Here is a 23,101-nt window from a genome sequence, read left to right on the forward strand (position 1 = left end):
ATCAGTGTAACTCTTAGGAAGCCACTGAAATGATAGGAACTCATGTCAATTAAGGATCTGTCGCATTGTTTCCGCATTTTTTTTTTACTCTTCCTTCCTGTACTGTGTAGTTTCCAAGTATAAACTTTCAGAATATCTAGCCCTAAACCGAAGGTTATGTCCAAGATCCCTGTAAACAATTTCCATGGTTCCTCTTGTAGATCTTTTCACTCTGTTTTAGAAAGAGGAGGAATAATTTGAAATAACTGGAAAACGTCTCTGTTTCACCACATCAGGAATGGCCTTATATATTCGGGGGAGGGGAAAAGGGAGGAACACCAGGAGTGAGATTAGGTCCCATTGGTTGTGTGTGGGTTGTGGTCCGACAGCCAATGACCAACCTTGAGCAATAACACCTCCCCAGCCAGCCAGAGGAGGAGGGAGAATGAAGGAGTGGAGGGAAAAAAAAACAAGCCCCACCTCTCAAGAATTTTATAAAAGTTAGTGATTAGAAGGACTCGGTCTCCTTGTCTGCAACCACCTCACCAGAGGCTTGTAGCAGCAGAGGCACTGTCCACAAACAAGTAAGTATAATAATTTCATTTCTAAACTGTAAAGGTGGTACGTATATCAGCAGCTGAGACATGATGTGTTTATCTGTAGTGGGCTTGGGGAGTTGTTTTTGGGTTTGTTTTTATTTTTTCATTCCAGGAACAGCTTGCAAGAAATAAGCACTCAGCCATTCTGCAATGATCTTCCAATGTGACTGTTTGCTGCTAACACTTGTTTTCTAACTTAGCTTCGTTCATTTAGAACTCCTGGACTAAGGGGATCCTTAGTCTAAGGGGACTAGAGCAAAAACATACCTACATTGCTTTCTACTGCTTTGTTTTGTATGTGTTTATTTATGTTTGAGGAGTACGTAAGTCTATGTTTTGCAAGAAGAAGAGAGAATGACTGGAGAATGCAGCTGGTCCTGGCAAACACCACTGCTGACAGAAGTGTAATTATGTGTGCTCATTGTGCTGCTTCTTCTGAAATATTGGTGCAGTATCGTGGATAAGATTCTTCGGCAGGGTAATTAAGTTGGTTTGCAGTGCAGGAAACTAAAATCTGCTCTTGCATTAGGCCGTAACATTTGAAGTTGTGAACAGCCAGCTTCAGGAAATTGCTCAACAAACTCAAAGTCTCACTGAGTCTCTGATCCTCCATCACTTTCTCAACTATCCGATGTGCCTGGCACCCAAAACTATTTAGCCCACCTGAAACCCTCACCACTGCTTCCCCCAGCCTCCCCTGCTGGCATAACAAGATGTGAATTCTCGTACAAGTCTGACAGCATGTTTTTACCTTCTCTGAGAAGAGCCTAGCTCTGAGAGAGAAGTAGCTTTACCCTAATGACCACACTTACTTCCAACCAGTTTCTTGCCATGGCAGCCATCTCCAGCTATTGTGAGTGCTCCAAGAGCACTCTGCACTGACTGGAGAGGCCAGGTCCCTGAGTACATAACCTCCTTTCATGTTTGCTAGAGAGATGAAATGAGGTTACATTTGCCCAGGGCTTGAGTATAGCTCTGATGCTAATGTGGGAATCAGGACAGAGAGCTGCAGGTCCCACATACTCCCATCCACTTGAGACAGGATGTTGAAGCAAGGTCCCTAGACAGAGTATGAAGATGGAAAAAAACCCTTGTTCCTACCATCATAAGAGAGAGCAAAAACTAACCAGGCAATTTACCATCATATATGCCCCAAAGGACCTATAAAGATGGTGAAATTGCTATGTCAATCAAAAATATCTGCTGCTTTTTCTATGTGTCAGAAATCTGAATATCTCTTTTTGTCCCATACCCTTAACTCACTCTTTATAACCCAGAAACAAATGTTTTTTCTACACTGAAACCTTCACTTCCACTGCAAAGACAAAGGGAGAAACATCCTGTTCTTCCCTCAGAGCTCCTTCATACATACAGCACCACTTCCACTTTTAACTCCCTAAAGCAACTCACACAGAAACACACGGTAATTCAAGCTGAAAGGGACATCAGAAGTTCTGCAGTGCAACCTCCTGCTCAAAGAAGGGTTAGACACAAAGTCAAACCAGGCTGCTCATGCCTTTATTCAGGTGGGTCTTGACAAGGGTGGCCAAGGATGGAGACACCACAGCCTCTCTGTCAACCTGTTCCACTGCTTTACTGTCCCAATAGTGAAAAAAAAATCTTCATATCCAGTCAGCATCTCTGTAGTTTCAGCTTATGCCTGTTGTCTCTCACTCTCCTGTCACATGCTGCTGTAAAGAGCCTGGCTCTGTCTCCTCGATCAAAACTCTGTAGGTGTTGGGGGTTGCTGAGAGGTGCTGAGAGGGTGCCCCCGCAGCCATCTCTGCTTGAGGCTGAATTGCACCCAGCTCTGCAGCTTTCTCCTCGCAGGGCAAATGCTTCAGCCCCTGACCTTCTCGGTGGCATCTACTGAACTCACTCCAGTTTGTCCATGTCTTTCCTGTACTGCAGGGGCCCAACACTGGATGCAGTACCCAGATGTGATCTAAAGAGTGCTGAGCTGAGGGGGCTAACTGCTGTTCTGCTGTGGCTCTCTGAGCCGGACCCCTGCTCACACAGAATGCTGCTGGCCCTTGTTGCTGGCCCCTGTTCAGCTCACTGCCTGACAAGGCCCTGGGCCTTCTCCAAAGAGCTGTTCCTCCGTCCCGCTAGCCCTGGTGGGATCACTGCCAGGGTTCTGCCACCCAGGCAATGGCGGGTCATTTGTTCTGGCTGAACTTCATAGTGCTCCTGTTGGTCTCTTCCCACGCCCCATCCAGACTTCTCTGGGTGGCTGCCCAGCAATCAAGCGTATCAACTAGTCTTGCCAGCTTGGTGTCATCTGCAGGCTAGATAAGAATGTGCTGCGTCAGCAGGATGGGGCCAAGCTTGCCCAGCCGTTCATACCTAGCAGTTTGCCCAGTGTCCAAGTAACCAGAGTTACTTAGAAATAGCTTTTTTATGGAGCTCCATAGAGAAGTAAGGCCAATAACTAGATTTATCCACTGTAATGAGAACATAAGGTGTGTAACTGATTATATGTCTGTCTCTCCTAAGCATACAAGTGTAAATGAGGAGTAAATCCAGCCAGGATAACACTGTGCCCACATGTGATGGGCTAATTTTTTTTAATGCTTTTCATTCTCCGTGTCAACTGTATGTATTTATCTATATATGCAACTTTTGCTTCTTCAAATCCTGCTCTTGGGAAGCAGAATCTCTTGTGTGTGCAGTACAACAACATGCACATGTGGTTTGTATTGCTGTCAGAGATTATGCTGAAGGGCTGTGTTTACTAGTAACTGACCAGGAAAAGCTACATGCCTGGGATACAAACGGTATTTTGAGAGTTTGGTCCTGCACTTTGTGAACCAATTTTATAAAAGAAGGCAATGGAGACACCCAAGAGAAAAACTTACAGATTCTAATCCAATCTTTTCCCGTCTGCAAACCAGGACTCAGGTGAGATTTTCTGTAAGATTAGAAAATGCCAGTCACTTGAGGTCATTGGAAAGAAAAGATGCCAATGAAAACTTCACGAGTATTAATGTTTCTAAGATGACCTGAATTGGAATGTATCAGTTTGTTCTTCTGCTGTTCGTCTTGCCTCTGCCCTTTGGATCTCTCTATTAATATTAACAGGATGCAATGCTTGTGCTGATATCCATGAAGATATTTCCCCTGCAGTCCTCCATTATGGTAGCTGAGAAGAGCTTGAGACTTCAGCAGTACAATATTTACTTTATACAACTGTGCTGTCCCCTTTCCCCCCACCCCCACCTCCTGCTGGTTGCAGGCTGGGGACTGAACAAAGAACTTTGCTTAAGGAGCTGCTGAAGCCTGACAAACACTCAAGGTAGCCATAAAGCTGAGGTTTCTTTGTGCATTCTGTGCAGTTTTATTATTTTGTTTTTTCTTACACTTTCAAGAAATGTTATGTAAGCAGTTACCTCAAAGAGAACACATTGTATTCATACAATGTCAAATCAATGTGAAATCACTTGAGGTTGTTAACACTATGATACCAGCCCACAGCCTAAAATGGGTAAATAAAAATAAAACTTCTTGAAAAACTTTAGTGGTGGGACAACTCCTAGATACTGTTACTGAGAACACAGTTTCTTCAATCTGTTTCCTGCCTGAAAAAGTTGTAAAATTAAACAAATAAAGCAGAATAATATGGCAGATAGGCTTCGTTCTTGGAAGAATGCAATGAGCTGTTCAGCTTTGAGAGCCTGGGCACAACTGGTTTTCCTCAGGACCTGTAAGGTGACATATCCATCTCTTTAAGGGGAGACATTAATGTTTATGTGCATGTGCTGAAAGCTTACTTTTTAAAAGGCAGCTGTATGAAGCATTACTGAAGTGTAAGACTTCTCCACTCGTCTTTAAATGCTCAAAGCAGTACCTTACGGCAGAGACACCCTTTCTGAATCCAACAGGGAAGATCCTCAGAGATTATACTCATCATGAAAGAATCACAGAAAAATAAAGTCCTAAATCAAGGGTCCTTTTGCACTTATTTCTTCACGATTTCTGTTAGAAACACTGCATTTTATTCATCCTTGGAGCTCAGTATGGTAGCTGGGCACCACTCACCATGGCCTTACAGATCATTTCGGGGAGCCTTTTGTCAAATCTCTGGCTACTCCTTCACACACAATGAGATACTTGAATAGAAACTGAAGCTCATCTGCTGTTTTTCAATTCATCATTGTGGAACCACACTGTATTGTTTCAGTCTCCCAGAGTACTCACTTGGACCTGCATTATCCACTGAAAACTCATATTTATTTTGCCAATTTGCTTTGCAGGCTGGTTTTGAGTGATAACTGTTATCTTTATGCAAACACTGCAAATGAGCAAGATACAACAGACATTAGTCTTGTTGCTTATTGCATTGCTGGAGAGAAATTATACCCACAATAACACAACTAGAGTGACTGAAGATCTTGTAATTCAGCTGGCTGGATTAAAGATTATCTGGATACACGTACTAGCGCTGTAGCATACCTCCAAACTGCAACTTTGAAATCCCATTACTTATTTAGCAATTCATTAGCTTTGACCTTGTACAAGACCATATTCTTGCCAGATGACAATTTTGCAGTCTTTTCAATAGAGATGGTCAACTACTGGAGTGATTTCTCATCATTTTGCACAGCTAATTATTTAACAGTGCTATGGTTTTGACTGAAGTGCTTACAACATAAACTATTATTACTGTAATCTTAATAACAAGCCTATTCCCAAGAGATATATCAGACACAGAAATCAGGTGAGGAATAAGGAGAGTTACAGGTGAACCTAATTAGCTATGCAGCATAAACCATGGCTCTTCAAGTTCCGCACAGGGTAAGAGCTGGCAGTGATGGTGTTGTGGTCACCACAGTAGAAGGATGCTTCCCAGAGCTCTGGCCACAGCCTGGCATATAGAGAGAGGATTTCAGCGAAGCTGCTTTTGCAGGACCACAGGAAGGCATTTCAGCACTTGGAAAAGGAGAAAACCTTCTCTCATTTGACGCAGTCTTCATCATGCACTCCTTCAAGTTCCCTCTAAATCTACAATGACTTGCTACTGATAAGCTGCAAGGATGAATTCTAGTCTCCAACAACTCACAAAAAGGTACATCTAGACACTGCACCGGACAGTCTGTACTGGCAGACAACACCATTTGAATCTCGCACAATAACATGACCAATATCAAAGTACCTTCAACTATAAATCAGAGTTGCAGATTTATAGCTGTCACAGTACTGTGATAGTACTGTTGCCAGAAAATTTTGGCACCATTCGGCATGGTGCACAGAACTCCCTTGATGTTGGCATCTACCTTATCATGAGCAGCAGCCAGACTCAGGATTCTTTCTCCCTGTTACACCCTTCAGCAGGGAGGGCAAGACAAGGATTCCCTGGCAACATAGTATCTGTCTGCAGGGAAGAGGATGGAGGACTTGTCTGAGCACATGCTGATACAGGGAGACGTATTTGCTGGCCATCTCTGGCACCCGGTGAAATGGGAAACGACATGTTCTCAGTCACCTCTAACTCAGGCTGAGTTTCGGAATAGGAAATGCAGACGCTGCACAGAGGCCTACTGCTCTGGAGGAAAACATGTTATTGGAGATCTTTTGTGTTGTTTTTCATTAATCATCTCGTGCATTTACCACCCGCTGAGAAAACACAGGGTCAGGTGTTGATTTAGCTACAGCATACAATAAACAGAGGGAAGAGAGTCTTTATGCCTCAGGCTGACAGGCTTATACACATAGGGAAGTCATTGGACTATTCAGATGATCTGAGAAAATGCAATTTAATGCCATATAACCAAAATTTTAACAAGATCTAGCATTTTGTCATAACAAGACAGAACTTGGATTTCAGATGCTGGGCATCTGCAGCTGGTAAGCCTCTGCCACAGCTGAAAAGACACAAATGGGTGGTGAATCCTTCTAAACCCCCAGGTCATATAGAGTAAGCAATGCTCTACAGTTCTGAAAGCAGCCATGGGGAGGAGAGAATTACAAAACAAGGAAGAAGGGTGGGCATGGAAATGCAACTGGACATGGTAGCAAATACTGCCAGCACAGGCCAGGGAATGGGAGAGGGGTATTGTTAGAAAATGTGTAAAGGTAAGCAATGTGATAATTGGCATTCTTCTGATTAGTACCAAAAAGTTGTAAGTGCTTTGCGAAGAAGTTTGCAGAGTCTGCAGTTAGCATACTTGTTAGCTAGGCACATGTTTTTATGACAGACTGACCTTCCTTTAGTCTCTAAGCAAATCTATATAAAATGCAGAGTCTTTCCCACCTTAGTTCTGGAAGGATGTGTTAGCATGTGTCTCCTGCATTTCTCTCTTCTAGTTTTGCCAGACACCCCAAGCCAAGAAGGCAAATGTATCTCTAGGCATGTGCCCATGGTAACACGCACCAGACAAGCACCAAGAGCCCTCCAAGAGAAATACCCAAGTGGTGTCTCTGGTTCACAGTTTGTGTGTACAGTCTCCCTCAGCTTATAACAGTAATTCTCTTCCACAGATAAGTCAACATGACCCACCAATTCCCAGCGCTGTCTCCAGAGCAGAAGAAAGCTCTTTCAGACATTGCTCAGCGGATAGTGGCTTCAGGAAAGGGGATCTTAGCTGCAGATGAATCAGTGGGTGAGTTCTGGATATCAGTCAATTAGCACTACCCAAGACTTTTTCTCTTAACTTTGCTTCATCTTTGAAATCAGTGGAGTAAATTAAAAACACTTAAAAACTGTTGACTGAGCAAGAACAACTCAGCCAGGCAGGGCTGCATCTATAGCAACAAAAGCTGGCAAATTATAGGTTGAGAAAGGAAGATCTGAACTGAAGACCCAGTTCATTACTACATACTGGGACCTGGAGGCCAGACAAGCCTAACACCTCTCTGTCTGACCTTTGTCCACCTCGCTAGGTACCATGGGGAACAGGCTGCAGAGGATCAATGTGGAGAACACAGAGGAGAATCGCCGGGCTTTCCGAGAGATCCTCTTCTCTTCAGATGCTTTCAGCAGCCAGAGCATTGGGGGAGTGATCCTCTTCCACGAGACTCTCTATCAGAAAGACAGCAGTGGAAAGCCATTTCCAGCTATCATCAAAGAAAAAGGCATTGTGGTGGGAATAAAGGTATCTGTGCATGTCCGGCTGGCAGCATGCTCCAAACCCTGCTTCCAGTGAAAATTATATATGGGGCTGTACTCTCTCCTGCCAAACACTCTTTTTCTTCTTTGTACTTGGTTTTAAAATAACTAGAAGATCTCTGCCACCATTCTCTGCATTGCTTTTGTACTACTAAACAGTGGCACATTTGTATTTGATGCAGGAACTTTCCATTTACTCACCATTCACTGCAATTAAATCCCTCCATTCAGTAGCCCAAATCCAGTCCTTTCTGCATCTGACAGAGCTCTCGAGCCATTCCCTGCAACCATCTACCCAATTCACTCCTTTCCTTCCCCTTTGCTCCAACATTTCTCTCCTTTGCACCCTTAGTATGTTCAGCCTGATACTTTACTCACAGTCAGCCTTGCAAAGACAGACTAGCCATGGATAAGGAGATAAGGATGAGATTTACCTCCATCTCTCTGTAACCCTTCCTGTTTTTCTGCTATCCACAGCTGGATAAAGGCTCAGCACCCCTGGCAGGAACAAACGGAGAAACCACCATCCAAGGTAATAAGAGATCTAAGGAGCCTAACCTATGACTAGTGTAGCAAAAGCCATCGAGTGACTCACCTGAATTGCAGCCTTGGCTGGTGTGATGATACTGTTCAGAGCTACGTCCTGAAGAACTGCTCCCAGTGAAGCACTGTTCTTTCATCTGCAGGGCTGGATGGACTGGCTGAGCGCTGTGCCCAGTACAAGAAAGACGGTGTTGACTTTGGCAAGTGGCGTGCAGTGCTGAAGATCACCAGCACAACCCCCTCTCAACTTGCCATCCAAGAGAATGCTAACACATTGGCACGCTATGCCAGCATCTGCCAGCAGGTATCTACCCTTCAGCAACCTTTCCTGAGGTGCTGTTGCCTCTTCTCTCTTCTTTAGTTCCCTGTGATAACAAGCTAGGTAACTTGAAAGGTGGATGTCCGTGAGGGTTTTGAGAAAGATGAGGAAGAAGGGCAGTGCAGCAAGAAGGAATACCAACAAAGTCAGGAGAGACAACAAGGACAGTTTCTGTTCCGCACTCTCAAAGACTTTTCTGGTTTTCTTTTTTTAGCATGGCTTGGTGCCCATTGTGGAACCAGAAGTCTTGCCTGATGGAGATCATGATCTCCAGCGCTGTCAGTATGTATCGGAAAAGGTAAGAGATTTCTGCCCCTCTCCTCCTCTTCACAAATCAGTAGCTATCTTATGCAGAGTCTGTGTTCACAGATCTCAAAGAGTTTTGACCGTCGTAACTGCATCACAAAAATGAGTTGCTCACGGTCAAATAATGAATTATTAGCAAATGCTAGAGTAGAATCCATGCTTTTGGATTTCCACTCAAACTGCCAAAATAAGCATTCTCAATCTCAAAAAGATGGATTAGGGGCAAAAACACTTATCCCTCTTTCAGTACCTCAGTTTGCAGGGACAAACCCAGTAAATAGGAAGAGTGGTATCCTGGTAGTCTCAAAAGCAATCATGTCTCCAGGGCTGCAACCTCTGTCATAAATCTCAGGAGAAAGCAAAGTTCAATTTGATCTTCTCACACTCCCAAGGAATGAGCTGTCTTTCCACAGCAGGTTGAGGTGAAGATTTGAGCAGAGGTCTGTATTCAATCCTTCTGTTTTCAGGTTCTGGCTGCTGTCTACAAGGCCTTGAATGATCATCACGTGTACCTGGAAGGGACACTGCTGAAACCCAACATGGTGATGGCTGGGTATTCCTGCCCCAAGAAGTACACCCCTCAGGATGTAGCTATAGCAACTGTCACTACTCTTCTCCGCACCGTTCCTGCTGCCGTTCCCGGTGACTCCTGATGCATTCACGCTGGCTGGCCTTGCTCCTACATCTGACACGCTCGCACCTCTGGCATGTAAAAGTCAGGGATTGCAGTGGCTGGACCACTCTGTTTCTAAGCCTCGAAACCTCTTTCTTGCAGGAATCTGCTTCCTGTCTGGAGGTCAGAGTGAAGAGGAGGCTTCTCTCAACCTGAACGCCATGAATCAAACCTCTCTGACTAAGCCTTGGAAACTGACCTTTTCATACGGGAGAGCCCTGCAAGCCTCTGCCCTGGCAGCATGGGTGGGCAAAAGTGAGAACAAGAAGGCTGCACAGGAGGCCTTCCGCAAGCGCGTTCAGGTATGAAGCTTCCCCCCAGCACAGAGAGGAGCTGCTCACCATGAAGGGAGACATGTTGTCACCTTCCTAAGGCTTTTCTTGTTTCCCGCCCTTCCTGGTGCTTCTTGCTCACCATGGATGTTACTCTGTAATTTCTGCCTTGCTTGGTTACTCCTGCTGTGTTTCTACGTCTGCCTTTCTTACTCCAAGCTAACTGGTTTTCCCTCCTTTTTGTTTCTTTTTCAGATTAACAGTTTGGCTTGCAGAGGACAGTATGTCGTGTCTGGGAAGACTGATGCAGCTGCCACGCAGTCACTTTTCACTGCCAGCTACACCTACTGAAAGTGCAAGAACGTTCCTTCATCTTGTCTCTCTTTACAAGGCGGAAGATGCTCAGAAATGAAAGGAAAAAAAAAAAATCTAATTTCCCTTACCGTAAACAAAACTAGAGATAAAATGGATTAGCTTCCTCGCTACCCTTCACTCCCACAATTTACCGAGAGAATACTCGTTTCATCTGCCCATTCCAAGGAAGGGGGATTCTCTCCACACAACAAACAACAGCTGCCAATGAATCACAAACCCACCCTCTCTCCGGTTTAAACTTAGTCCCCAGAATAGTAGGCAGATCATGTAGTTCCTTAGCAATTCAAATACATACCCTTGCCCACTACCACATTTTGATGCCAAAATCCTGAATTTCAAAAATCTGACTGTGTCTTCAATCATGGGAATAAAATGGTAATTGAAAACTAATCCCTGTCTCACAATTCTTTATTCTGTATAAACTTTACAGTTTCTTTCACACATCTGTGGTTTTCAGTAGCCTACACAAAGATTAAGTCAAAAAACGTTACGGCTGATGAGTTTGGGAAACCCTGAGGAAATCAAAGGGAAATGATCCCATAGTGATACAGCTGGAGACATTAATCCTGCTGACTAAAGTCTGACAGACACTGAGAAAACTTCAGCAATGTACATGGTGAGCAGCGCACTGGACTCAGGCCACAGATAAATAACACTACCTTCAGAAGCTTCTCCTGCCTCTGGAGAAGCGTGGTTATCGAGTTATGAGGCTGCTAGGCACTGACTTAGGGTTGCACAGGTTGAGTTCGTGCTGTGCAAAGGCTATTTTTCCAAAGTGCTTTTACGGTGGCATTTTCCACAGTAATTAACATAGAATAAGCCAGAAGGCATCTTGGCCCACAGTTTGACTTTAGATATGTTGCTACGTACCTGTTAGAGACGTAAGCTTTGTTAGCTAGAGCACAATTAGACAGTTGTTACGAAAAAAAGGCAGAAATGGCAGAAATAGCAGAGCTAAGGTTATACAGGAACATTTGCCTGGCAACATGCTACAGCAACCAACTAGCGACACTTTGGAGAAGCCCAGTAACCGGCAAAGACCCTGCAACCCAGAAGACACTCCACCCTGCCTTCAGGGCCACCTGGAACCAAGCCTGCGCAGCTGGAGCCACTCTGCTCGGCAGGCTGCTTCTCCCAGCCACTGCTCCTGCCAGCAAGGAAAGAGAGACTATGGAAAATCACTGCGCTGTAAGCTCCTCGTGTTCTTTGCGTTAGTAACCACTCTTACACAAAGGCAATAAATAGCCAAACTCCTTCATACGGATCCAATCATTGCACAATTAATGCACGTATTTGGTCTGTCCTGACCTCAACCATGAACGAAGAACATGTGACTTGACAAAAAGCACGCCAGAGGTCAATACCGAGGGCAGGAATAACAGCTCTTTTCTGGTTTGGTTGTGGTCCTGCAGGTCCCCATGCACTTTAGTTCAAATAAACCTCTACTCCTGACCAGAAGCATGCTACTGAGCTACGTAGATCGCATCCCTTAAAATTTGAGTGGAGAAAACGTTCCCCTAAACTGGTAAAAGAAACCATCTCGCGCTACATTAAAGCTGTAGCTTTGCGAAATAATCCCTGCTGTTTTGCTGGGCATCTGTCGCACACGCTGTGCTCCTGGCGGTCGCCTTTGCCAGCGGCACTGTGACGGCAGCAAGCGGACGCCTGCCGAACGCACCACCGCGAACCAAAGCAAGGCTGCGTACAGGTGAAGCAACATTTCTCACTTTTAAAAACGAACATCCTTTGGAAAAGCAGGAAAACTTTATTCTCGTATAACTGCGTGCCCGACCAGAAGCACGGCCTGCAGAACACCCTCTCTGGCTGGCAGCACGGGCAGCCGCCACACGCCGGGACGGGAGGAAAACCTCCGCAAGCAGCTGCGACGAGTCCTCGACCGGGAAAAACGCACGGCCGCGACCCCAGTCGCAGCGGGTGACGACATACGTCCCTGCCTTACGTTGTTTCGGTCCCTCACACTGTCGCCAAACCTCCTTCCCGCGCCCGGCCGGGCGGTAGCCCCCCCGGGACTGAGGGAACGGCGGCGGCGGGAGGGGGCGGATCGGGAGCGACCGTTAACCGCCGGCCGCCCTCCGCGGGGCGCGTGGCGGGACTACAGCTCCCGTCAGGCAGTGCGCGCCGGAAACACGGGGTTCTCCTGCTGGCTGCTGGGAGGAGGTTCGGCGTCCCCTGAGCATGGCGGCGGTGGCGGCGCTGCGGGCGGCGGGCCGGCGGCTGGGCCTCGGCGTTCCGGCGCGCAGGGCGTTTTGGGGCGGCCGGAGGTAACGGCGGGGGAAGCTACGGGGCCTCCCGGCGACGGCCCTGTGTTTTGCGGGGTGGCTCCCGGGGGCCGGCCGGCGCCTCTGGCTGCGGCCTCCCCGTGCTGGGCCTGCGGCCGGCCGGAGGGGCTGGGCCGGCCCTCCCCGCGCGGTGCCGCCGCCGCCCCCGCTGGGGACGGTGCTGTGCCGCGGTCGGAAGACTGGCCGGTGGTTCAGGCTTGTCATTCTCAGCGCTCGGTTTTCGGGCGCCAATCGAGAGCGTGTTGGGTCCCCGGCCTCGGGGCGTCCCGGCCGAGGGCGCGCTGCTGGTGGGGAAGCGTGGCGGTGCAGAGTTCACGTTTTTCAGTCCTCTTACTCGCTTTGGCAAGGGAACTTGCTAGGTGTGGAAAGAGATGATTCAGGGCAGCGCTACAACGGGAGTGAAATACAGTCGTTCTGTGTAACTTTTTAGATGAAACCATACTTGATGACTATATCGTGGTATATGAGCAAGTCAGATAACTTGGGGTAGGGTTCAATTTTCTAATTAAAACTAGTCATCATGGTCTTTTTACCTGTGGGCACTATTTTTTTCTATAGTAGTGGTTATTTTCTGTTATCCTTTCACAGCAGATTAGAACGCGGAGCTGTAGCTGAGAAAATAAGTCGTTAATCTGTTTAAAATTCCGTTGACACAGACCAATGAAATAAGCTAGACGAGCGATTGCTATGTAGAGACAACCTAGGTGGCAAGCAGCATTTGGGGGAAGAGCAAAGGTCTAGCCTATGCGCTTTTGTTCTTGCACACAAAACAAACCTGCTGTGTCCGTGCGATGTGTAAACTCTTTACAGGCTAGGTTGAGTCTGATATTAAAAGACTATGGGTAGAAACGTGTTCTGACTCAGTGTTAAGTAGCCCAGAGACTGAAAATATTTCTGTCTGGTTTCAACAGGAAGGAGGAAAGAGAAGTAGAAGCAGAGAAGATAATTGATCAAGAGAAAAGTGAACCCAGCCTGATCTGTCCCCCGCCACGCAGCAGAAACTATCTTCCTCCAGAGGATATACAGAGCTGCCTTGAGTTTCATGTCAAGGAGATTTTTGGACCTTCACTTCCTGATAATTGGCAGCAGACACCCCTCACAGAAAACAAGTTAAAGTACCGTCTCCTGGCTCAGCTGGCAGCAGAACTTGATCATGCTGTCCCCAATTCACAGCTCCACCTGATGCGCAGTGCTGAGGATGTCTTGAATTTCTATAGCACTCCTGTGAAGGATATGTCCAAGTTTGATGAACTATGTGCTGCAGAGCTACCCCCAAACCTGAAGATTACCTGGGAGCAGTGAGTTGCACCACGAAGCGTTGCTTTGCTTTGCTTGTGTTCTTAAGGGAGGACTGCAGAGTAGAAGCAGAGCCCTTTCATTGTGATATTGACCAAAAATATAGATATCTCTAATAAAAGGTCATTTAATTGTCTTCAGGTTTCATTGTTTCCGTATATTATATACGAGGAAAGAGCAGAAGTCCTCCCTGTGAAACAGTGGGGCAGCGTGGTCAGTAATGGTACTAGTGTATGCTTTCTGGTCTTTACCATGCTGCCCAGCAGTTACAGGGTCCAGTGAGGATAAACAGAGGGGAGCAACTCCGCTGTTTCTTCCCTGCACCTTATAAACTGCTTGTCTTGGGTTCTGAACTGTGTGACGGCCTTTTGCCAGTGCAGTTTGGTTATGTCAGGCACCGCGTTCACCTTGGCCACCAAGCTCTTGGGGAAGGATGGGGGAGGTAAGCCAGCATCTTTTTTTCCTTTTTTTCTTTTTTTTTTCCCCCTCCTCCTTCAGATTGAAAAGAAGACCCTGTCAGCAATAGTGTTTCTAAAAGCCATCCTAGGTGCCATCTTAAATAAAGTGGAATTCTGAAATCTCTTAGCTCGGTAACGATGGACTCTCCAACAGCCCTATAAAAACAGCTGCTGTCAAAGCAGCTTGTAGAATTCTTCTGTGTCTCTCAAAGTACCCCATTTTCACATTTGTAAGTTCTGTCACTCCTCGTAATAGCTATTGGTTAGTTTTTCTTGTATGTTAGCTAAATGTTAGTTTTTCCGTAGCTACAGAAATGTAATAGCTGTATGTTAGTTTTTCTCCCCATGTAACGGATGAGGTGGGTTTGCTTTTAACCAGAGGAGGCAAGCGGTGAAGTCAGGAGGACAAGAAAATACACGTAACGGTCTGAGAAATGCCTGGTACTTTAAGTGTTTTCTACAGAACAGGTTTACAGTGAGGTTAGATTCTGTATGTGTGATATTTCTGGGAATGATCCAGAAATACCCTGGTTATACCACTCGCTCTCCTGAACCCTAGCTCCCTTGGTTTCTTTTAGCGTACAAATGCCTGAAGCACGCTTAGGAACCGCTGCTTTTGTGTGTTACAGTGCTCAGTTTCTTCATTCAGCGAACTTCTCAAGCGCTGCTTTCTTCTCATAGCTCTGAAGGAATTTAAGAAACATGTTCTTTTCTCCTTTTGAGTCCTGAGGAATTACAGAATAGCGTTAAGTGTGCTACTGCGTGTTCCGTTGCGGGGTGAACGTGAGGGAACTGGGGATGTTTCACTGGTCCCTGTAGCTTATGGAAACATCGTGTGATAAATACATAAATTGGTGTCCTCTTCAGAGGCTTTTTGGGAACAGTGAACTGGAAGTACTTTTTTCATAAAATTATGTCTTCTTTCCATCAGAGAGATACTGAGGCCTCCTTATTTCCTCTACTCAATACTTGTTATCTAAAAAACCACTTTCAGTGGTAGTTGCACTTTCTGCTCACCCCACCATCCTGTGTCTCTCCCAGTATGTAACTTCATTAGCTCATGTAATGTGATCAGAAGAGAGAGTGAAAAACGGAACACTGAAAAATAGGATAGGCAAGAAAGGAGCATGACAACCACCTCATCTCGTGTTTTGCTGTTCCTGAGCTGTGTCAAATTGAGACTTCCCTAATCTTGGATACTTTAGTCCCTCTGGGTGTAAACCTCATTCTTCTATCAGCACACCTGTGCAAGGAGTTGCAGGGGCTAATGTACAAGGGAAGAAGATCAGACATGGGTGTTTGAGATGCAGAACTTTTAACTGCTTGTAACAAGCTGAAAAAGCAGAAGTCTGAAATGAGATGAAAGTCTTGCATCGAACATCTGTGCCATAAGAAGGGCTAAGACTTCTGGGTTCTTAAACACTTTTTTTTTTTTTAATCCTTGGGCTTCCAGAAGTGCCTAACTTCTATTGAATGCAGTTACAAATAAATAAAAGCCTTGCCAATGGATGCGCAGGAGGGCTGATCTGCGTTTGCTTTCAGCAGAACCAGCAGAGCAGATCAAAAGGAAGTGTAAAGAAGCCAGGTTAGGAGGGCATTTCTTAACAGAAAGACTGGATGCCAGCCTGGGTGGGCTGATGTCTCTATGAATGAGAGAAAGCTGCGGTGCACTACAAAGAGGCTCCTGCAGAGTGTACAACCGGCTGAGGGAGGCTGTTCTACACCACCACACCTGCCAGCCTGTGGGAACATCAGCAAAGTCTGCCCGTTGAAATGTGGAGGAGGATGAACATTTAATTTGTAATGCTGACCTCTGGTTTTGAGAGGCATGCCAATTTTACCCCTATACAGGTGCTCAACTAAGATGGGGGAAGTGGTTTTCCCAATGCCAAGAGTGATGTTCCAGAGCCTTCACACAGCTAAGGGTCACAGCCCACACACGGAGAGGAGCAAGAACAACAGTGTTGCAGGGGTACCCTCTTCCCTGCCAGGTGGGAATTAGCCAGGGGCCAGAGGGAGGCCACAGCCATCCCGCTGGGTGACCCCCCAAGTAAGGGAGGTCAACATTACATAGGCCAGGTTCACACCTGAAGTGCACAAACCTGCACACAGCTCAAGGGCCATGCACCTGTCTTAAGAGATGATCCAACTGCAACATGTTTGTTCTACACAGTTGTTCATAACGCTGGACTACAGACGCCAGTGCTAGCTGCCTGAGCTCACTGTACGCAGCACATAGAGAATGATGTGCCTCAGAACAGGAGCTTAAAAAAACAATCCAAATGCTACCTAGAGACTGATTTTTCACTGGGTCTCAGATTCCAGATAGACACACATTGCTGCTGAAGGGAAAGATACGTGGGAAAAGCAAGTGTGCTGTTAGGTTTAGACTTCCTGTGCAGGGGCTTATCTGTCAACTGGAAAAGCCTGAGGATACTACAAATCTAAAATGACAGCAAACGTACAGAGCTAGCCAAGAGGAAATGCAGTGAACGTGTGTGATAGGTCTAGCTTCATCTAACCAGTCATCCAGAACTTAAGCATTTGCAAACAAGCATGCATATCCCTGTGGATCTGCATCTACCTGCAGACCTCTCCTTGGATGTAGGCATCCTTACGTATCATGTCAGAGAAGAGAGCAGGGCGCGCCTGCTTATTTCAAAGTGGGCAGAGGTGCCTCTCACCATAATGCACTATAACTGGAAGGATAAAGCAATCCTTCAGAAAGTGGAAAATTGAGATTCAAATCCATCTTCAAACTGGAAGATGGGGAAGAAAGTCAAACCCAAATCTTCCACCTTCAGAAAGACTGCCTGCGCCATCACACTAGAGGACAAACGGAGACAACATCCTTAGCAATTCTGTGGAAGCTATTGATCAAGAACGCAAGATTCATGCTGTGGTAACAGCACGATTGGGAGGAACACAACCCCAGGGACCACAGCTGCAAAAACTAGGCTAGAGAATATCAAGTTTTTCTCTTAGAATTCAACCCCCTCTTTGCAGTACGAGTGGACTTAAGTGCTGCTGACTGGGTGTATTGATTGGAGTACTCATTGCCGATAAGCTTTCCTAACATGTCACTATTCTCCTAACACAGCAGAACAAGGACTAGTTCCACAGCCAAATGTATTCAGCAGAAGTCTTCCCTGTGGAATTTGGTGTCTGAGTTGTAGTGAAGGACCCAGGACACTTATCAATAGTTCCTCAAGGTCACAGAAAAGCCTGCATGGCCCAAGTCTGATCCTTGTATTCCTAATACTGAAGCAGACATCAGTAGAGTCAGAAGAAAATACGAACCTGGAAAAAACACTACAAGACCAGACACAAACAGACATCCCAGATTTTCTTTGTGTCACGAGCAAATGACAGAGACCAGGCTACACATTTTGTTTTTTTTGATTAATTTTTTTTGCATCTGTTTTGGAAAAAATATACAAAAAAAGCCAAGAAGAACCAACATGGAAATGTGAGGTAAACATTCCAGTGAAAGTACAGACAGAGGCTCCATTCTTTAAAGGAGACACACAGCAGTTATCACCATGCTAGAAGAATGAGATGCAGGAAAATCCTAGAAACAGTGAAGTCATGTAATGAAGCCTTTGCCCCAGTTCTAGCTATTGTAAATGAGCTCTTTTTTGTTCTTCTCCCCACCCCCCACCCCCACTTACTTGTCTTTTTATTCCTTAAACAAAGTTGTTAAACTGTAAAATAGCAGCTTTGATATAAATTCTGTTTGGCAGAATTTACAAAAATGCCGACTGCTACCATAGACTAATTTTTTTTTTTTTTTTTTTTTTTTGACTTGCCAAAACCCCTCAGTGAAAACTACACTATTGGGGCAAAGTTGGCTTCTTGGTTATGCCAATAGGAATGCCAACTTACGCCACTCCACTAAAGGAGTGGTTTCACTTTTCCTTTGCACTAGTGTTACTAGTTACCCCACTCTATGATGAAGTTATGAAACACTTAATGCGCAGCCTCAGCTCCACAGTGGTGGCTGTATATCCCCATAGTCAATTCCTGAAGCCAGGTTTCACTGGGAGCTTTAGCTGGGCCTCAGGGAGGAACGGAGATCTAGGGAGATGATATAGTCAGCTCACATGCTATCAGCTACTACTATAAATTTTCATGTCCAGTCTGTCTATATTGCAGACCGAGCATGTCGTTTTAGTTATTCTTCGATAACTAGCACAGTCACCCACACCAGAACAATCAGGCTTTGATTCAGTAAGATGCTTTAGGACACACTTCAAGTTCGCCAAGCAGTCTGGAAACTGGACGGCTAACTGAAGTCCATAATGCTAAAGAACGCTTAAGTAGCTCACTGAATCAAGGATGGATGTTTATTACTTGTTGATAGTATCGTTCAGGTTAGATTCCTGATCACCATTATTTTAATCAGAATTAAATATATGCAATTACTTCAGATCTATGCTGAGCTTACTCAGATCAGAATCTGACCCACTGGTAGAAGCACTTCTTCTTATGGTAAGAAAAGGTAAAAGTGAGTATTTTTTTTCAAGATATATAAATTCAAAAATGAAAAAAAAAAATTGTGTACAAATATCACATAACAACATCAACAATTCCATAGATGTAGTTCCTCAGTGCACACTTTAAACAAGAAAAGGGTTTTTTTTTTTTTCTTTTTCCATTTTGCTTTTAAATTCTGGCATAATAATATTAAAGCTGACAAAAAATCAGGGCAAGCTACATCACTTCCTCATACAAAAAAAGTACAAAACATTAGCCTCTAACTAGACATAACATAATACTGGTCATCACAGTTAGACATTTAGTAACTGTGTGTCTCGGATGTTTGTACTGGAGGGTAATAAAAAATAGCTTCGGTTGCCAATCTTCCATCTCAGGTTACTTCAGTCATAGAGGCAGAGTGATTCTGCAAAGAAGAAAAGGCAAACACGTGAACATCTGTATACATTTTGGCACTTGCCTGTCCTAGTGTGCAAGATGAATGAGAAAAACCTTCACTAATAAAGTGAAGGTTGCCCAGCTAACACAGGGCTTTAAAGTGAAGAGATCGCTGCAAATAGGACTGCTGTCTGTCCTGAGCTTGTGGTGAGAAACGCTGAACTCAAGCCCTGCTTCTGGGCTAAGAACACCAACAGGCTTGAAAAACAAGGTGTGACATTTCCGATAGAGACTTTCAAACTGGACTGGATCCTGTCCAGAGGGACATGTCAATACAGGCTCAAGCACTTCATACAGTCACATAACTAATACAGCAGGTCTGTCCTTGGTTACGAAGAGCCGAAAACACCACGTTTTGGCTTCATGTGATGTGTGCACGTAGATCCTACACAGTTTGATACTAGGGAACATGCAGAGCTTAAAACCATACAGAGGTGGGGTCATTATGCCAAAACACACGCAGCCACAGATACACAGCAAGACAGAAGTCCTCTTTAGGTAGAAACAGTGTTGATTTAACCTTTTCGGAAGCCAATGTCCAGGACTTCAGTGGCAGTACTGAGTTGTCCTTGGATCGTGCTGCATCTGCAGGGTTTTTGTGGGTGCAAGGCAAAACAAGAGTGGGAATGGATGCAGAAATCTGCACGGAGAAGGACAATGCGTCTCCTATACCCGAAGAAACAGTACTGAGCAGCCACTCCCAAGGACTTGTTTATAAACAATAGCTTCAGAGTATGATCACTTTTTTCCCAATCTACTCCTGCATGGTAGATGCATGGTCATTTAGAGGCTGATATCCTTTATCAGAGAAAATTATGTTGTTGATTATAGTGGACGTTAACGGTTAAGGCCTAGTCTCTCCCTGCACTTCACAGTCCAGAAGCTACAAATAGCTGACCAGACAAAATTTTTCTCACAGTCTATGAATATTTTCACCTATTCAGCCCTTTTGTCATACACGATACAAGGCAAACATAAGTAGCACTTCATTTCTGGGACTGCAAGTCCACCAAGAGAACAGTTACTGGACACAGTTCTGCAGATTTAGTTTAAAGTCTTCCAGCAGATCTTTGCCTAATCAAAATTGACTTTTCAATTAAGCAAAATATTGCCAGGCATTAGACACAGTGTCTTTTCCATTTTTAGATTCCTATTTTCAGTTTCTTTGTCAAAGGGTTTTACGAAAGTCACTGTTGATCCCATGTAAGCGGGAATGATAGGCCAGCTAATAAAGGAAGTAGAATTTAAAGAACAAAAATTACACCAAGGAATTTCAGATAACTGATAAACTACAGTTCCTCCTTGTTCCCAGAAATTCTTAGCAGGTTGCATTTGCTTGTCTATTTCATAGAATCATAGAATCGTCTGGTTGGAAGAGACCTTCAAGATCATCGAGTCCAACCATTCACCCTGCACTGTCAGGGTCCCTAAACCATATTGCTCAACACCAAATCTACATGGTTTTTAAACACCTCCAGGGATGGGCACTCCACTACCTCCCTGGGCAGCCTGTATGGTTCAGTTACACCAACATAAGCCATTTGAAGTTAGTAGTTTAACAGAGAAACCATCAATAATGATGCTCCTGCTAACCTATTTTTTTGCAAACTTGAAAGAACGCTATTAACGTCTCTTCTGATGACTTAGCAATAGAAAACAGTGTATGAATTCTTCTTCTTATAGAAGATACTGAACAGGAATAAGGATAAAAACCTAATCTTTGTAATATTTTTCTGGACAGTATAGTTTATCCTCAGGATTATGAATGTTAGAGTAAATCCTTAAGACATTCCAAAAGCATTCTGAACTCTAATTATACAGAATTATCTTTACTTTTCTCTCAGTTTTCCAGTCTCCTAAGCTAAAGTTTTTTATCACAAACAATACGTAGAGGCGTGTGAAATCCTACTGCTTAAGCTTTGTATGTGCACAGGGGCAGAAGATCTACAGTATTTGGTAGTTTAAGGGATAAATGCCTTAGAAAGAGGTCTCCCCTGATGCAAATTCACTCTGTTCAATGAGCTTAATGTTAGGAATAAAACCAGCTCCCTGTGTAGTTATGTATACAACTAGTTTTTACTCTGCCATAACATAAAATATGCTTGGTGATGGTCTGGGTGAGAGGATTTACAGTACCTGTGCACTCAATGTCTCCAGAGGACTTTCCACTCTTGGAAAAGCCATTAGCGGCATTCCTCGTGGGTCTTCAGGCTTCGGTTTAGAAGGAGCTCCATGAGTGCCTTTAAAGTTATGGACAACACATATCCCCTGTGTAATGCAGAAAAAAAAATAAAAGTGAGGTCAGCATGTTCTGTCCCCAGAAAAAACTCACAAGAATTACCATCGGGGGTCTCACAACTGCCAGTTTTTGCTAAGAATTTAACCTGGGGTTTGATTCAAGGCATCATCTATCTCAGCCTTGGGCTACAGTGTGTTTACTGACATAGTTGCATGGTGGACTGCCTTGGTAAATGGGTCCACCTGGCCTGTGTTCTGAGGTGATGAGCCATTCTCAGCCTTTTCATACAGCTGAGACTCCCATGTCTGCTTTATCATCACAGAACCTGATGATGCCTTTTATTGGCCAAATACTCCATTCAGACTCTGACCATCATTTCCAAACAGTGAAATCAGCTCACTGGATGGCTGAATCTACCTCTTATCTGGATAACATCAAGACTGTTTAGCACCATTCATGCTGCATACTTCCAGCACAACTGCTGTGTGTTTATCCCACAAGCCCTTCCCTTGTGCATGACTGGACTTACTGCACCCACATGGTGATGCTAATAAGAGCAAACACACATGGCAGTTTGGGGCTTGGGAACACAGTGGAAAAAAAGACATACAGGAGCTGACACATCTGCCATCAGAGCAATTCTTGCAGCCAGCTTGTTGCTGGCTCTTCCTCTTCATTGCTCTTTAGACCTGAGCAAGGAGCAGGCTGCAGCCTGGTGAGTTTTGTGCTGGCAGAAGAAATATCACAGAACCCCCTCCCTCCAACCTCCAGGGAGACCCCTTCCACCACTCTGCAAGTGGGCTTGTGACACTTGCAGGGTGGCAGATGGCTTGCAAGGCCAAAACGTGGCTGAGAGCAGGCTGTCACTGCTAGAAACAGGTGCTGGGAGCACATAGATTGTACTGACCAGATACATACGGTGACTGCCTCTTATATTGCATGGGCTAGATTTAAACTGCCTTTCCCAGTGGGAATCAAAAAGAAATTACTTACGTTAAAGCCAAGAAGATTCAGATCAGAGGTTGCAGACATCTTTTTATTTAAAGGGAACATGGGAATAAATGATATGTGAAGGTTTGTTGTTTTTTAAGTACAGAATAGAAAAAAAAATCAGTGACAGGACAATCTAGATTTAAGGGATCTTTGAAACCTAATCCCTCCTGATTACAGGGATAAAGTGTCTGCTGCTATGCAGTGGACAGTTTTAAAGCATGTTTTGGTTAAACGGAACCAGGCACATTTTTTCATAATAGTGAGAATCACCTTGACTGACTGCTGTGTGGGTAAATCCTCAGCAAGAGACCTCTCACCAAACAAAACATTTACACTGCTCAGCCAACAGTGGAACAAGTAACATTCGAAGTCCAGCGAGATGCTGTTCCTAGGTTCTGTGGGAAAGTCTTTGATATATTTTAATAATTTGGTTACCCTATGAGATGGTGAACAATTTCAGCTCAACTCAAAATGCTGCAAAGGGAGGTAGTTTTGTCTCCCAGCGAGTTTGTCCTGACATTGCTTTCTATTGCACTTTTTTTTTGTGGTCTGAACAAAACAGGGAGCCGGGACCACTGCTTAGAGCCCCAGACAACACCCTGTATCCTACGTTTTTGCCAGATACCAGGAAGACAGTGGGGTTTTGCAACACAGGGGTGTCAGAGAAGAAGTCTTCAGCATGCCCTACTTTCGACATTAGTTGAAATCT

The 23,101-nt window shown here is 44.8% G+C and overlaps 3 protein-coding genes across 3 annotated transcripts in view; 2 read left to right on the plus strand and 1 right to left on the minus strand.

The window, feature by feature from the left end:
- The first annotated feature begins 454 nt into the window (after positions 1 to 454).
- ALDOB (aldolase, fructose-bisphosphate B) lies at positions 455 to 10,561 on the plus strand. Its single transcript, XM_009981708.2, has 9 exons — positions 455 to 563; positions 7,056 to 7,177; positions 7,458 to 7,669; positions 8,161 to 8,215; positions 8,370 to 8,530; positions 8,760 to 8,843; positions 9,319 to 9,493; positions 9,627 to 9,826; positions 10,052 to 10,561. The coding sequence occupies exons 2-9, from the start codon at positions 7,066 to 7,068 to the stop codon at positions 10,145 to 10,147; spliced, it is 1,095 nt and encodes a 364-aa protein (XP_009980010.1). The 5' UTR covers positions 455 to 563; positions 7,056 to 7,065; the 3' UTR covers positions 10,148 to 10,561.
- A 1,806-nt stretch (positions 10,562 to 12,367) lies between these two features.
- MRPL50 (mitochondrial ribosomal protein L50) lies at positions 12,368 to 13,903 on the plus strand. The gene is made up of 3 exons (XM_086629732.1): positions 12,368 to 12,453; positions 12,940 to 12,942; positions 13,383 to 13,903. Exons 1-3 carry the CDS (start codon positions 12,368 to 12,370, stop codon positions 13,771 to 13,773), a joined length of 480 nt encoding a protein of 159 aa, XP_086485858.1. The 3' UTR covers positions 13,774 to 13,903.
- Positions 13,904 to 19,095: 5,192 nt separating this feature from the next.
- Positions 19,096 to 23,101, minus strand: part of PLPPR1 (phospholipid phosphatase related 1) — a 75,268-nt gene continuing 71,262 nt past the window's right edge. The window contains exons 6-7 of the mRNA XM_086629447.1: positions 21,297 to 21,428; positions 19,096 to 19,128 (exon numbers count right to left, since the gene is read on the minus strand). Of these exons, the coding sequence (XP_086485573.1) occupies positions 19,096 to 19,128; positions 21,297 to 21,428 (165 nt within the window). The remainder of the gene's footprint in view (positions 19,129 to 21,296; positions 21,429 to 23,101) is intronic.

This window comes from Tauraco erythrolophus, chromosome Z (genome assembly GCF_009769465.1).
Source record: "Tauraco erythrolophus isolate bTauEry1 chromosome Z, bTauEry1.pri, whole genome shotgun sequence".
Lineage (NCBI taxonomy): Eukaryota > Metazoa > Chordata > Aves > Musophagiformes > Musophagidae > Tauraco > Tauraco erythrolophus.